A 16,766-nucleotide genomic window follows, 5' to 3' on the forward strand; every position below is an offset into this window, starting at 1 on the left:
AATGATTCTATAGCTAGACTGCACCCATGTAGTTGGTTATGGCACATTCATTGTGCCACCTCTTCTTTCCTTAGTGTGTTCACACTTAGTGACCGCATGTACATACATTGTGGTACTTTCATATTAGTTTTTTATCATGTTGTAAACTTAGTTCTTTTGCATGGAAGAAGAAGAAGAAGAATATTTTAGCCCTCTCTCTCTGTGTTCTCAAGTCTCCATTGCTTTTGTGTATGTGCTCTTGGGTTCTTCACCTCTCACCCCTCTTCTCCATTTTCAATGCAAACCTAGTAGGACTAAAGTATAAAGGAAACAACTACTAGGGCAAGGCTTTACAAATGAGTTGGTCATATTGTTGAAGGCCAATGTGTATAACACGATGAAAACCCTTCAAACCTTTGTAACCATATAGTGACGTTGTAAATTTTTTGGTGTCAAAGTATGTTGCCCTATTTTTGACATTGCATATGAAGCACATCTTAGCCCAAGATGTTGATTGAGATCCTTTGGGCTATTAAGTAATTTTGATAGCTTGTCTCTCAAAATGAGATGTTGTCTCCTCCGAAGCTTTTAGTTCTTGCAAGAAACTTGATTAATTGCAACTTGAGGTCATCTATGGGTAGCTCTCCTTGAGCATTGTGAATGGGGTTCTATACAAAGCAAGGTGTTCATTCAAGAGAATGTCTTTTTTGGACCCAATTCATCTCTCTTCCCATAGCAAAATCTTAAGGGAAGCATCCAAGAAGTATAGCTAGAGTGGAAATAACTCAAATCTAACTTATTCATGAATCAACCATGCTTATTTCTTTTGTGGAAATTTAGATAATTTATTGATATGGCCTCAATCTATAAGACAACTTGTTCCATTGCCATAGATAAGCAACTACATGGGAAGATTCATGAGACTATCATTAGAAGATTAATTGGAATCCCTTGCTCCTTTGGAGGAGACCTCTTGATAAGGCCATCATCTCTTGTTTTACAAGGAAGAAGTTCATGAGCAGCTTCAATTTGAAATAAGAGACTTGTGGATGCTTGGGACTATGATCTTGATGACTATGGAGCTTTCTTTGCCCCTCAAGACATGATTTTTTTTTGGAGGGTTATGGTTTGAGCATTGTGATAGGTGAACATATCATCGAGAAGCATTTTGGGGATGGTCATTGTAAGTTTGGTGAGTAACAAAATGTAGTATAGATATTTCAAAACAATCCTTTAGTAGAAGAAATTGGGGGCTTCTTGGTGATAAATGCTTTGCCTAGAAATCTTATGTTGTATGATGCAGTTTGGCAATGTAGCTCTAGGGTGCATGGATTGATAAAGTGAAGCCCTCAAAGGATCAACAAATCTTGGGTGATAATGAATGTTTTCACTTGGGTATGATTTGCTACAGGTTGTGTGTCCATAAAGTGGCTAAGAGGTGCCCCTCTTTGATCTCATGCTCCTCACAATCTCTTTTTACTACCGTGCATCCTTTTTTGGGCTTTAAGGTGTGAAAGACCATTAAAGTCTATGTCTAGATGTTACATGCATCAATACGTAGATCTCTTAAACCTACAACTGTACATGGTGAATGGAACGAGCTTTGGATGGTTAAAATTGATGAGGAATCAACAAGGCATACAATGTTCCATTTTTTATGTGACTCTATTAACCTAATTACCAATTGGGCCATTACTCTAGCATAGAGGTTCCAATTAATGTCTTGTTGTGCACTCATGCACTTATGGGGCAGCTAGAAATGGCAACAGTGTTGTCCACGAACAGATACTACGATTGGGTTTAGATCAAGTACATGGCCACATACAAAAAAGTATATGCATTAGCATGATGCCAATGTGCTAAGAGAATTTGTGAATATAGTGACACTTCTTGGGAGTGTGAGACAACACTTGATTTCTTGATAACAAAATTAAGACTGCAAGATTTGAGACCCTAACATTATTCACTGCATCTACACATGATGTGTATAGCAAGTCGCCAATCGAGGAACTATGAGGTAATTGGTCGACTGTGAGAGCTTGGGACCTTTATTCACACACAATGCAAAGAAAATACTATTCATAAAAGAGTTTGGCGCAGACTCTAAATGTGCAGCCCAAAATTTGGATCCTTGTATCCACAAAACTCACACTCAAAGTAATGGAGCTACAACCCCATTGGGGGAAATGCCGACTGATTTTAGAATCCCTAGCAAACTCTAAGATATGTATACACTAGGCGCTCTGTGCCTAGCCCGACGTGCTTCGCACCGGGGTGGGCACGATTTTTGCGGGCGGGGGAGGGTGCTGGACCAAGGCACCCGCCCTCGCGTTCTCTTTTTTTTCTTGTGGAGGAGGTGGGGGCTGCCACGTGGCACCCACCCCCCACCTCTCCTTAACTAATAGTAAATATATTTAAATATAAATTGGTAAATACATGATAAAATGCCAACTTAGAAAAATTACAGGATATTCTACTCGCTTCTCGTTGCTCGCAGTGTCGCACCACCCCCCACAGTCCCCGTATCGAAAACATGGCAGGACTCTGCCGCAACCCCTGCCAGCTACCCTCGCTCCCGACTTCCCTCACCCCGCATTCTTCCCCTCTTCTGTCCTCCTCCTCCCCTTCTTCTGCTTCTGCTTCTGCTCCTATTTCTTCTTCGTCTTCTTCTTGCCCGGCCATCCTGTGTAGCAGCAGGCGCAGCAAGAAGCGAGCTGCCAAGGCCAAGTCCCTGCCTCCGTCTTCAAAGCAGCAGCTAGCCTCCCGCAAGCTCGAGCGCTGCAGCGATGGCGACGACATCCTCCTGGGCATCGGCGCAGGGGCATCCACCATCGCAGCTCTCCAGCCTCGTGCCGACCACGATGAGGATGACGATCCCGCATGGCAGCAGCGGGAGCAGCTACGCCTGCGTATCGCTCAGCAGCGGCTCCTCCAGTCGTACAACAGCTCCCCCGGCCTTTCGATGCCCCCGGAATCTGACGCCTTGTCCAGGTATGCATTGGCTGGGTATGAAACAAGCTTGGATACTACTAATAATAGGAAGCAGCTTGCCCTAGCAGACGAAGAAGAGATTCTTGGTGCGACGAATGGTGCTGCTGATGAGAAGGAAACTAATAGCCAGCTAATGTCCAGGTATGCATTGACTGACTATCAAACAAGCTCGGTTTCTAATAGCAAGAAGCAGCTTGTCCTAGCAGATGAAGAAACAGTTCTTGATGCAAAGAATGGCAATGCTGATGAGAATGAAGAAGAATTGGAAGAGGAGGAAGAATTGGATGGGGAGCACCTTCGGTACGAGTGGGTAGAGGTCAATGCCGAAGATGCACAATATGGTGATGAAAACGAGGAAGATGAGGAGGAGGAGTATGTGGAATTTTGGGAAGGTGATTTGGGCCCCATGACAGAGGAGGAGGAGGCTGAACTTCTACTCCAAGCAGAGATGGAGCTCGCCGAACTTGAGAAAGAGAAGAAGGCTAGAAGATCCACAACATCTCCAATCAGTCACCAGGTCAAAGAAATAGACTCCGAAGAGAACTGCAGTGATGAAGAGGCCCTATTCCTTCAGGAGGCCGATGCTGAACTTGCAAAGTTTGAGTCAAGTTCAAAACAGTTAAATGATCGCAATATTGCACAAACCATCAGAACAGCCGCTAGCCCAAGATCATCGTTTTCCAAAGCTATAGCAGTTGAGCAGCAAAAAGCAACAGACACTACAGAGTCACTAGAGCTAGATGACACTGAAGATGAAGATGCATTTATAGCCAGAGTAACTAAGGAAATTGAAGCGGAGGAGCGAAGGAAGGGCAAAGTTCTAGATGATGGAGAGAGGTCACAAAGAAGAGCTATTCCTGCAGTAATGCGATGCTTTGATCGAGCAAAGATCTTTGTTAAGGCTGGCAATGGAGGCAATGGTGTTGTGGCATTCAGGAGGGAGAAGTATGTACCGTTTGGTGGACCATCTGGGGGAAGTGGTGGGAGAGGTGGGCATGTTTATGTTGAAGCAGATACCTCAATGAACTCTCTCCTCTCCTTCAGAAAGAGTGTGCACTTCCGTGCAGGCAGGGGAGCTCATGGACAGGGTAAAAGCCAAGATGGAGCAGCTGGGGAAGATTGCACAGTTAAAGTACCTTTGGGCACAGTTATTCGGGAAGCTGATAATGAACTTTCTGGATCGGGAAAAATTTTACTGGAATTGACTAGACCAGGACAGGTTGAGCTGTTGCTTCCTGGGGGTCGAGGTGGTCGTGGCAATGCAGCATTCAAGACAGGTCGAAATAAGGCGCCTCAACTTGCAGAGAATGGTGAAGAAGGGGCTGAAATGTATGTTCCTGTACTCCTAGTTTAAACTTTGTGCTTCCCCCTTTTTTTCCCTTACAGTATCTTATTTCAAATAAAAGATTGCAGGTGGGAGTATATATCAATGTGGTAGTCACTTTGTGATGTTCTGGAAAGTTGGGTGGTAGACAAAACAAGGTTAAAGTTGGGAATAGCATACCCAAAGCGCACTATGTTCGGAGAACAAAATTAGGGGCACTGGCTTTAAGGTATGGGCTGAATGCAAGAAAACAAGGCACTTAGGAAGTAAATGGGAAAACACAAAGACAACTAGTGCTGAAAAGTTAGAAAGAAAACTAATTTTTTGTATCACTTTAAACTGATGGTTGCAATTGATAGCACTTGCCAACTCCTAAGTGCCGTCAATAGAGCTTAGTGTTGGTATGAAGAGCACTAGCAAGGATTGCTGAACCTAAATGACAATGTATAGGTCAAAGTTTTTCTAGTGTTTGGGAGTTGCACTGTCAATAAATCACTCATTGATTGGTAGTTCTGAATGTCCATCCAATCTAGTAGGCATTAGACTAGACTAACGAGTAACTTGTTGAAGTAGGCATAACTTTCATGTCTACCTAAAATTAATTTCAAGCTAAGGTCAAGCCATCATAAGCCCTTTCATAACCACTGGCTAAACTAGAATGTATGTCAGGCCTTTGCGACTCAAATTTCTCTTTACTCATTCCATAACCATGTAGCTATATTGGGAACCATGTGAAGGCCCCACTCCTTAGCTTTTCTCATCCTCACACCTCCATGCAGCAAAATAGCTGCAAGTATGCAGGGAGATGAGAGAGAGAGAGAAATGAAACGAAATGATATATTAACATCTGCAAGAAGGTCAAAATGACCTATGAGACCATGAGTTACAATCATGCGTCTGATGGTACATTGTTAGCCTGCCTTATTTCTGTCTGTCTGTCTTGTCATCTCCTGGTTGTGAGCTCCATCAGAGTCTGATGGAGATGTAGGAACTGTCTTAGGCTTTGTCAGCCAGTTTCCAGGCCCAGTCACCTTGCAACTGCCCCAGGGGTACCATGTCAGCCTGTTCACTACCACATCAGCATTTGCGCAGTGTTCATCAGCTGCCGACTGCATTTATTGCAAGTCGGCCAGATTTTTTGTGGTCCCAGTTTGCTGGTCAGCTAGATTAGCTGAAAACTATTTATAGCTAACGTTTTGTGGCTGGGGCATGATCACTTCTTGCCTTGTAGGTACTCTGTTAAGTGGCTGCAGTCTTCTTAGTCTCCAGCATGGACAACAGGTTGCATTTTCTCCATCACTGTCATTGTCTGTGTTACCATCTTAGTTGATGGTGTTGTCGCCATTTTTAGTTTGATCTGATGTCCTCACTAACATTGTGAGCTGCTTGCAAGGATGATCAGTCCTCCCCTTTGTATTCAGCATTCTTCTTCAGTTAGTGCAGATTTCTTTCCTTCATCTCCTGCTATCTCCCTTGTAAAGAAGTACTCTAACATAGAAACACAAATAAAAGCGTACGACAAAGCATAAACTCAACATAGAACGCAGTTAGGGTCAGGGTAACTTAAAGACAATGATCACACAAAATGAAAGAGTGAATGAATACTGAATATACAATGCTCATGCAGAAAACAAACCGTGCAAGGAATGAATACTGAATCTTGAACTCTCATGTCTCAAGGAGCGACGAGGTTTGAGGTAGTGGTAATGAGTTGGAGTGTGTTGTACTCTTGACCAATCTCGAAACAGAGCAAGGCAGTCTCTGAAGGTGTCTCACAGCAACAAACGTAGTAGTAGATGCTAGATTTGCGACATATGGAGTAGTAAAATGCAGAAGTAAAACGTGACAGTAAAATGCAGCAATAAAACACCATAGTAAAACGCCACAGTAGAATGCAAGAGTAAAACACGGCAATAAAATGCATTAGTAAATTGCAACAAATAGCAGCAAAACATAAGGAAGTGGCACAGGTTGCGAGGTAGAGGCTAGAAACATGTGTTAGATGGGTGAAGAAAGTGTGGAGTAGCTTTGACTGAGATGTTTTCTGCGAACGTGTTATGGAAATCAAAGTTCTATCACCTCAAACCAGTAGAAACGAGATGAAGGTTGAATGGAGGGCAACATGCCTAGTTATAGAAAGTTTCGGATCCTCAACGGTCTCTAATCTCTCTGTGCTCTTACTCTCTCGAATCACTTCCTGTTTTAACTCTCTTGAGTTACTTTTTGTTTCAAGGTTTTATATTAAATGAGTATTTTTGGGGCTGTTTAAGAGGTTAATTAGCATGTAATGCATATTTAAGCTCCATATCCCCTCTTAGGCCAAGAAATGAGCTAGAAATGAAGGCCATTCCAAAATTTTGTTTGTTAAAAAAAAAAACCCTAAGGCATCCCACCCCAAAGCGGCTAGGAAATCGGACAAAGGGTGCATATTGGTTGCCCAGTGGCCTATTGAGACTATAGACATGATGGTTATCTTACCAAGGGAGTCCAAGTGGTCACCCCAGAGAGGCCAGGGTATCGGACAAATGGTACACGTCGATTGTCCAATGGCTTACCAAGTCTTGCAAAGGCAAATGGAACCACAATTTTATTTATTTATTTTTGGAGTGGGAGTGTTTGTTCAGAAAATATGGGTTGTGGTTGATTAAGTAATTGATGGGACACAAACAATAAAAAATAGTTGCATCCAAGACCTTCACAAAATAAGTAAGGGAAGCCTACCATTATTGGGTCACGCTAGCGAGGCGAGGGCATCGGACAAATGGTGCACGTTGGTTGCCCAATGGTCTACCAAGTCTTGTAAAGGGAGATGGAACCACAATGAATCTTTTTTTAAAATTTTGGGTGGGTGTGTTTTTCAAAAAATATGGGTTGAGGTCGATTAAGTATGTGACGGGAGACTAACAACAAAAAATAGTTATACCCAAGACCTTCACAAAACGAGCAAGCTAAGCCTATCATTACTGGGTGTTAATGACGAAGGAATGGGCTAAGGGTGGGTGAAGCAAATATGATGGGTATGCGGAGAGGCAAAAATGATGTGCGGATAGTATGCTAGACGAGCTAAGTGTCAGAGTGCAGCGGTGCGGAAGCGTAGGACTGAGAGAGAGAGAACGCAGAGAAAGAAGAGAGAGAAAGAGACAGTGGACGATGAAGATCTGCTGTATAAAGAATGCTGAATACAAAGATATGCAGATATATACACGGGCGCAGTGCGCTGGACTGCGTGTCTCCACCTCGACGATGCAACCTGCTGTCCACCTCGAAGTCCGCTGCAGTCTGCACTGTCTGCTGTCCGAAATCTGCGAACAGAGACGGAATCTGCGCGTGTCACCGGTCTGTAATCTGCGAGCAGAGAAGTGTACCAGACTGCTGAGAGTGTCGGGTATAAATAGCTGAAAAACGGGGCAAAAGAGGGCGCCAAAAATGCCCAGTCGGCTGCATTAAATGCAGGCGACTGCCTGCTGCAGGTCGGACTGCCACGTGGCAGTCCGACTGTGCAGTCCGACTGCATGCAGTTCGACTGCACCAGGCCTGTCCTGCTGCCCTGATCTGATCTGATCTCTAACACTAAGCAAGCAAGGGAGACTATCTCGGAGATTGCCATGTGCATTGCTACGAATATGGTGGATTTAGAGTTGACCACTCTAAAGATTGAAAAGGGATATATGCGCACCGATGCACGTTTACACAAATAGAATGCTAATGCATTGGAGCTATGCAAGTGGGTGCATACTTCTGCAAAATGCTATGCAATGGTGCTAGTGGGCAGTGCCCTTGCAGGGAAATTACGTACTTGTTAAATGCCCTTTTACAATCACATCATCCTGATAGTGTAAATGAGAATATAAGAGTACAAAATATCAAATGTCTTAATCAAAGGCTGTAAAACCATTCTGTCACTACCAAGAGAAAAAAGCTGCTTGCTCTCAAACTAGAAGGGAAAGTTGGAGGGTTGCACCCTCTCCCCGTCAAGCTAAAGAAGTTGGGGAGGGTGTACTTAAGCTATTTCTGGGTAGAATATATTGCAACATTGGTCGATTGTGTTAGCAGAGTATGTCAGTTCATGTGTGAGTTTGAGCATGTATTATGGCTGAGCACTTTATGTAGTTATTTTAGGCATTTTTAGTGTGTAGCATTTTATTCTATAGTGGCATTTATTGTTGCTAGTTGACCAGCATAAAATGCTGGCCGACCTGACATATTTTATGGCATTATTTATGCATATATATATTTTGGGCTCCTTCTCCTCAGTCAGGTCAATTCATCACCTGGAGGTCCCGTGGAGAGAGGAGCCGATGCCAGTGCCCACGCAGCCAGTGACTCACTGTTGTATGCGACAATCTCGTGTTTGATGTATGGATTCCATTTCCTGAGCATACATTTGAGTTCTCATTTGTATTGTGTTCTTTCTTTTCCTTTTTCTTTTGTCTTGTGTTTCAGCAGTTTATTACAGCATATGTTTACGCTTCCATTGTTGCTCCACTTCTGACATGGTATCAGATTTCAGGATTTGTGCTCCTGTGTTTTCTTGTTGATTTCAAGACTGTTTTCACCCTTGCTGATCAGGTGACTGCTGCTCCATACAGGCAACCTGTTTTCTCTGCGTTTTTTGCTGATTTGCCATTGCCTGCTATCTACAACCCTTATGCTGCCTGCGTTTTCAGTTTTCAGGCTGCTGCGACAGTTTTCCAGCCTATTTGTGGCAGTACTCAGTCTGCGTTTTGGTGTTTCTGCTTCCTTCCTGGCTGAGCGATTGTACCTTCAGGCCGTTTTTGCTGTTTTTGGCAGTTTTTGACTGATTTTTTGACTTTTTGTAGCAGCCTTTGTCCTCTTTTGGTCAGATTTTGGGTTATACTATATGCGAACTCTTGTTTTTTGCAGTTTGTGCTCGTGTTTTGGCTGTGTTTCCTCTCCAAATATCTTCTCTTCTCTACTTCTCTTCTAAATCCTCTACAGATGGTGGCTCCATGCACATCCACTGATGACAAGCTCCATGGCCCTGATATTACACGTGGATTGTGGTGATGAAGGCTTGGTTTATCCAAAAGTGGTTATGGTACATGGTTGGCGGAGCTATTACACGTCCTCAATAGCCTTCTCCTGTTTTAGTTGATTTTGATGAAGACAACCATGAGGAAGCAGTGCTTACATGGGATTCGGATGATGCCCGTGCTTATTCGGCCTTACTTTGGTGTATATCCAAAGAAGTCCTACCGGCGGTCACCTCCTGCAGGACAACTTCAAACGTATGGTCGAAGTTGTAGTTGGTGTATGAGGCTCCTTCCACCATGAGGGTCGTTACTCTCTATGGGTAGCTCCAACAATTGAAGTTTGAAATCAAATATATAATCCAATCATTCCTACTTCGAGTTACCCAAATCCAGGACTAGCTTTTTACTATGCAATCTGCCCTATTAGAGGCACATCTTGTTGGTACGGTACTGTACAAGCTTCCTCGGGAGTTTGATGGAGTGGCGAATGCTTTATGGGCGCAAACATCTACGACTCCTATCATTTTTCTTAATATGTCCTCGATGCTACTTGAGCATGAGGCGACTTTCCAACTACAGGGGCGGCTTTTGTCACATTATGTAGGTTCAGGTGAGGCTGTTGTAGCTTCAGAGAGGGGTTCGAAGATGAAGAAGTCGAAGGTCCAATGTTATCACTGTGGCAAGAAGGGCCACTTGCGGAAGGATTGCAAAGAGTTAGTGGCTTCTAAGCAAAAGGAGCAGAAGACGAAGTGGAATGCGGACTCCTTCGACAAGTCATCATCTGCCTCAGATTCTGACTCAGATTCTCCGACCAAGGCGAAGTCCAAGGTGTGGAAGGGATCCGCTTCTTCGGATCGTGGGAAGGGCTTGGTGGCCCCTTCCTCAGCTACTTTATAGTGGTGGTGATGAGGTCATCCCTCATGACTCTCCTGTGCCAAAGAGGGAGAGTGAGAGGGTGGTGAGATGGGGCAACCGCGCCTCATCCATATTTCTATATAGATGCATAGGATCTAGAGAGGGACATCCATGATGCATCAACCGCAGTCTGGCAGGTACAAATCCTGGAGCTAGGATTGACATCCAGGTTCACGATGGGTTGGTTCTTTAACAAAGAGCGGGTGGCTTTCGTCTGGAGCTTACATGAGGGGACACTTTGGCGGTCTCGCCAAAGAACGAGAATCCATGGTCATTTATGCGTTGTGGCATTGGTGACAAGATGGTCACGTATGCTATATTAGAGGCATTGTTGACAAACATTGAGAGCTGCTATGCTCTTCTCTATCTTCAGGAGCTGGTACGATCGACATTAACATCGGGTTCTCTTCGAGGCACCTTGGTGGTGGCTTGATCACCCATTGCTTGGGTATCCATGGTTCTACTTGGTGGTTCTATCTTGTATGGTTTCTGATTCATTCTCATTGTACCATTGTATTGTATCAGATCACCCATGATCTGAGAGAGGGTGTTAGTAGAGTATGTTAGCTCATGTGTGAGTCTGAGCTTGTATTATGGCTGGGCACTTTATGCAGTTATTTTAGGCATTTTTAGTGTATAGAATTTTATGCTATTGTGGCATTTATTGTTGCTAGTTGGCCAGCATTAAATGCTGGCTGACTTGACATATTTTATGGGATTATTTATGCCTATATATATTCTAGGCTCCTTAGGTAGATTTTCAAGCTTCTCTGGGAGTTTAGCATGGTCGATTGTCGGCCTATTTCTTGCCCCATGGACCTAGAGTCCAAGCTTTTGGCAGCCAAAGCTTCCCTTCTTGATGCCATCCACCATAGGTGTCTTGTTCACTCTCTCATGTGGTTTATTTACACTTAGCTAGATATTTCTTTTGTTATGGCGTTGTTGTCTTCTTTCATAAAGACTTCTACTCAGGAGCATTGGAGAGTAGTCTTGTGTGTTCTTCGTTATTTACAAGGGACTCAATTCTACGGGATCATGTATGGTGAGGGGGTTACTCTCTTCGGTTGGAGTGATTTTGATTGGGTAGTTCATATGGCTTCACGACGGTCCACTGTAGGTTCTGCTTTCTCCCTTGGATAGGGAGCTATCTTGTGGAGTGGTAAGAAGTAGCTTACTATGGCTCTTTCTTTTATAGAGGCAGAGTATTGTGCCATATGTTCTACAGCTATGGAGGCGGTTTGGCTTGCCGCTTCACCGCATGTTAGCAGAGATTGGCTTTCCTCAGCCTTGACCTACGGAGCTACGTGTGGACAACCAGAGTGCTCTAGCTCTAGCCAAGAACCTTGTCTTTCATGCTTGCACGAAGCACATCGAGGTTCAGTATCACTATGCTCGAGAGCAGATTGTGGATTCCAAGTTAGCGGTGGCCTGTTGTCCCACAAAGGACAACGCAGCTGATCTCTTCATCATGAAGCCTTTGCCCCTTGCTTCTATGCTTCATCAAAAGAGGTTATTGGGTCTTGAGACACTCCTAGGATATGAGGGGGTGTTAGCTTGCCTGTGTTAGTCATGTCAGTTTGTCATCTCTTGGTTGTGAGCTCCTGCCAAGTTTCATGGAGACATAGGAGCTTTGGTAGTTTAGGTGCATTTTCTTTATTTGTCGGTTTCTTGTGTGCATATTTAAGCTAGTTTCCACTTTCCATAGTGTGCCTACATCTGTTGGACATTGTCATTGTCATTTGGGATTTTTTTGGGGTCTCCCCTAATTTTTTGGCATTTTTCTTTAGTGATTGGCATTTAATACTAGTCGGCTAGCATTTATGGTCTCTTCAAGATCAGGTCGGCGAGTTTTTTGGTGCTTTTGCTATTTATAGCTGCACCCCCAACTTGGTAGATACACACTCTTTAGTCTTCAGTCTTTTGTTTGCAAGTGCGCACTCCGATTCTCTATGCTTGGTGCTACTCTCATCATCAGCCTGATTTGGTGTCCTCACTGACCCTTTGGGATGTGTGCAGGGACTAATCGGTCCATCTCCATTGTATGAGCATTTTTCTTTAGTTAGTGTAGTATTCTTCCTTCATCGTTTTCTTCCTCTCTTTGTCTCTCTATGTTCATGTTTCTCTTCCATTGCACACACTCATGCGAACAAACAAAATGTTAAAATCTAAATCCAATACATAGATAACTTTGGCTGAACAAGACTGTGTGTCCGGCAATAAAGGAATAGTCTCCACTTTGCAAACAAGAATAATAGAATTGTCACCAATGGTGGCAGTGCCTCCTATGGCACTCAAGTCTTGAAGCCAATCCAATCTGTAGGTCATGTGAGAAGAGGCCCCACTATCAATGGCCCAATGCTTCTCCTGAGCAAAAGAAGCAAGAGTTGTATTCTCCTCGGCAAATACATGCACAAAGATAGACTGTGGGATTGTGGGATTTTCCTTCGTATCCTTTAAATCCTTCTCCTTGGTTTCAAATGGGGGTACTTTTGCCAACACTTCTCCTTGCGATGAGTGCCCTTCCCACAATGTGGATACTTGGGCTGCTTCTCTTTCTTCTCATCCTTCTTCTCATCCTTCTTGTCCTCGGCTTGTGCCTTCTTCTCGTTCTTCCATGCACGGATACCTGTAGTAAATGCCTTGGTGGAGCCAAAACCATTAGCCCCAACATCTCTGAGTCACTCCTCATGCTCCAAGACAAGCGGTGAAAGCTCCTTCCATAAGAGTGTCTAGTGGGTCCTTGATGTGGTAAGGCTAGTGTAGAAGACATTGAATTGAGGAGATGGCAACTGAGTCAAAAGGATTGTAGCCATGTCTTTGGAGGATATCATCCGACCAAGAGAGGTAAGCTCACCCCTCATGTGCTTCTTCTTGTTCTTTCATCCATGTGTACCTGTAATAAATGCCTTGGTGGAGCGAGAAGCACTAGCCTCAATGTCTTTGAGTCGCTCATCATGCTCCAAGACAAGCAGTGAAAGCCCCTCCCACAAGGGTCTCTCGGGTCCTCAATGTGATAAGGCTTGTGTAGAAGACATTGAACTGAGGACATGGCAAATGAGTCAAAAGGATCATAGCCATGTCTTTGGAGGATATCATCCGACCAAGAGAGGCAAGCTCGCCCCTTATGTCCTCTATCTTTGTGATGTGCTCCTTTAGAAAGGAGGAGTCATTAAGACTAAGCATCCACAACTTCTTGTCGAGGGAAATCTTGTGGGCAAATGTCTTATGTTGATACAAAGATGCAAGCTTCTTCCACTTTGACTGTGGTCTTCAACCTGCGACCATGCACAAGGACAAAATCTTGCAAACTCATAAAGAGAAAGGATGGGGCTCTAGAGTTGAGCTAATCCAACAAGGTTGCTTAGTCCATAGAAGTTCCATATGTTGAATCTTTCGTAGGATGGGGGATGGAATTAGAAACAAGAGCCCAAAGATCAAAGGTATCGAGTATACACTCCACCTTACATAACCATAATGAATAGTTGAAACCATTGAGTTTGCCTTTTTTGGGTAATGAATTGAAGATAGATACTTGCACCGAGGGTATCAAGGACGACGTCCACTTTGGATGGAGCCTTCTGTGATAGATGAATACAAGGGGAATGGATATAGATGGGGGACTCCTCTCACCAACTATAACCGTGATAATCGCATCTCCGCTCAGAAGAGTATCTGGAAAGAAGTTTCTCCTCTGAGTCATCAAAGCTTGTGAACTGGTAAGCATCTCAAAAATACTTGCAAACACTCACAAGAATGTGTGTTTGGCTATGGAGAGCCCCAAAACAGAAGGAAATCTGCTATTAGATGTTAAGATCTCAATGTAGAAGGTCTGCCTGAGGGTGAAAAGTTGTCGTTTGCCCACAGAAGGATGCAGAAAGCATTGTGGTCGGTGTGAAGAAGACTTCTCAACCCAATTAGTAAAGTTGTTGAACGGATAACAAGTTCACCCTAGTTGGGAGACATAGTACACATAATCCAGCCTAGCACAATTCACGACCGTGAGTGTAAGTTGTGATGGAGGAGTTGTTGCTAACTTGGATGTGCTCAGCTACAAGGGCTCCGGAAATGAAAATGTCTGCAAGGGGGGTCATATGAGAAGTAGCTCCACTATCCACAATCCAAGGAGTAGTTGAAGTACTCGGCTGTGATGAGTTGGTCTCTCCAGTCACCTCATGACGAGGCAACTTGCAGATATGGATGAGACTTGCATCCTCCAATGTTTGTATTTGAGACGATATGGGCCTTTGCAAACCAGGCAGATAAGCCCTTTGGCATTGAGAATGTTGTCGATTATGATGGCTAACCGGTGGCAGTGTGGGTTTGGCCTCACCATTACTTGTGCACAGGGTTGTCATCACTCTGCCTCCGTTGTTGGGGGTTGCCCAATTGAGTGGCAGGGGTGTGAGTCTTGGCTTTTGGTATTGTGCCTCTTGCCTTTGATAGACACTCGTCGTCAAGATGGTTAGCCTTCTGACAATGTTGATAATACTGATTTTTCTTTGATACATTTTGCCACCTGGGTGTTTAGAGATGATTGGGAGTTTCCTTGGTTCTCACTAGTTTGGTTTTGATTTTATTTTGATTTTGTTTTTGATTTTGATTGGAATTTTGATTTTGTTTACCCTTCCTTTGTTGCCCGTTTTGAGAAGAAGCAAAGAGAGCCCCCTTTGTAAAGACCAAACTATGACACTGATTGAACAACAGAGTTTAACTCAATAGTTGAGACTCCAATTCATAGAATGTGGTGTTGAGCTAAGACACACTTTCAACTGATTAGCATTTTTAAATAGCCCCAAAGCACGCTTAATTAATGAAAAACACAAATTTGGTGTGTGGTTTGAGAGAGTTTCAATAGTTTCCCAAAATCCCAATTTTTTGGGGCACCCTTCAACATCTATAAATAGAATGTGGACACCAAATTTTTTTGGGGCTGTCAGTGTAAAACCCTAAATGAAGTGTGTAAACTGAAGAAGTGGTTTCTCAATAGTGCACATGCTTCCAAAGGTCGTACCATGTGGACGAGAAGTGTCGTACCAAGGCTTAGAGTCTTCCTCTTAGAAAACAACAGTAGATTGTTGCGATTGCCTCCATGGTTGGCCAGTCCAATGGGCTATGCCTTGTTGTTGCACCATCTGGTCCATCTATCCTAGTGGCTACTAGATATGTGGCATGCAGACAGTCTTGGTAGTCCATTGCACCTCTAGGATTCCTTCCCCATCTCGTAGTACGCGATGGTGGCCACACTTAGCCTTTTCCTTTTTATACTTCCGCTACATACTTATATACTCATTGTATTGCACTTAGCTTTGCTTTCTTTTATTTTTGGTTTTGGTTATTGGAGTATTTCACTACTAACCTCTATGCTTGCTCTCGTGGCAGATCGTAGAGCGTCTCTCTTGATGCTATCATGGTGGTGGCTTCTATCCTTGCTCTTCCAATCGGGATGCTTCATCATCTTCATCCACATGGTTCTGGGTATTACACGAATATCGATATCTTCAGGCTCCTCTTCCTTCTTTGGCATCTACATCCGGGTTGAGAGGGGGTTTCTATCTTTCTTGGTATTCTACAGGTTTTGGCACTTGTCTTCGATATCAGCCTTTCCCCCTTGTTGTACCTTTCCTTATGTATCGCATAATTTCATCATCCTTGTATTAGGGCACTTGGGCAAGTAAACAACTTTCCCACGTGGGACACTGTCCAAGTGCTACGTGCTGCATAAGTATTCTTCAACATGTAGCATACTATGCATCCCATTGTGTACAGCACCACTGGATGGATCCTAAGTTGTTTCCATTGGCAGATTACACCACCATCCTTCTTTCCATGATTTTTCATTACCTTTCCCTTGCCATCAATATCCTTGAGTGGTTGGGTATTCTTGTGTTGTTTTGTGATATGTTGGGTATACCATACCTACTTCTGTCTTTTTGCTCACTGTTACTTAAATCAACCACTACTCCTAAAATTAACTTTTCACCAAAAGAAAAAAGTTCAATGTGGTTCCATCTGCCTTTGTAGGGCTTGGTAGGCCATTGGGCAGCTGACAAACATCCTTTGTCTGATGCCCTATCCTCTTTGAGGTAACTACTTGGACTCGCTTGGTAAGATAACCATCACCTTTGTAGTCTTGGTAGGCCATTGGGCAGTCGACATGCACCCTTTGTCCGATGCCCTTGGTGCTTTGGGGTGAGACACCTTGGGGTAAACATTACTGGCCTTCCCTTTAAGTCGTAGTTTTGGGCATGAGAGGGGGTGTTTAGCTAAATCACGCTTTACAGCTGATTAGCATTTTTGAACAGCTCCTCATCCTTTCGTGCAAGTTTCACACTCTACTGTGTAGATTTTAGCTATCAGCCACCTACCATCTCCCATCCAACCATCATCGATTGCAGCCCATCACTATCCAGTCCTAGGCAGCCTGTTTTCAGCCATCGCTCTGCAGTTTCAAGGTTTTCATCTGCTGTGTCATCAGAGCATACATGAATGTTTCCATAAAGTGCTGTTAGAGGTGGATGTATTGAGACACGTTAGCCTTGTCCAATAGACGGCTGGGACATAGC

General features: G+C 43.8%; 1 protein-coding gene across 2 annotated transcripts in view; it reads left to right on the forward strand.

The window, feature by feature from the left end:
- Nucleotides 1–2,454: 2,454 nt before the first annotated feature.
- LOC148026329 (GTP-binding protein OBGC, chloroplastic-like) overlaps nucleotides 2,455–16,766 on the forward strand; it is a 55,820-nt gene continuing 41,508 nt past the window's right edge. The window contains exons 1-2 of one of the 2 annotated variants that reach the window (XM_087690749.1): nucleotides 2,455–2,970; nucleotides 3,112–4,299. In XM_087690749.1, the coding sequence (XP_087546875.1) occupies nucleotides 2,513–2,970; nucleotides 3,112–4,299 (1,646 nt within the window). In that variant the 5' untranslated portion in view covers nucleotides 2,455–2,512. Of the gene's footprint in view, nucleotides 4,300–16,766 lie in introns of both variants that reach the window. The other variant, XM_087690748.1, reaches the window with a different exon arrangement.

Source organism: Lygodium microphyllum, chromosome 13 (assembly GCF_053477565.2).
Source record: "Lygodium microphyllum isolate KBCC chromosome 13, Lygodium_microphyllum_v1.1.10, whole genome shotgun sequence".
In the NCBI taxonomy this organism is placed as follows: Eukaryota; Viridiplantae; Streptophyta; class Polypodiopsida; order Schizaeales; family Lygodiaceae; genus Lygodium; species Lygodium microphyllum.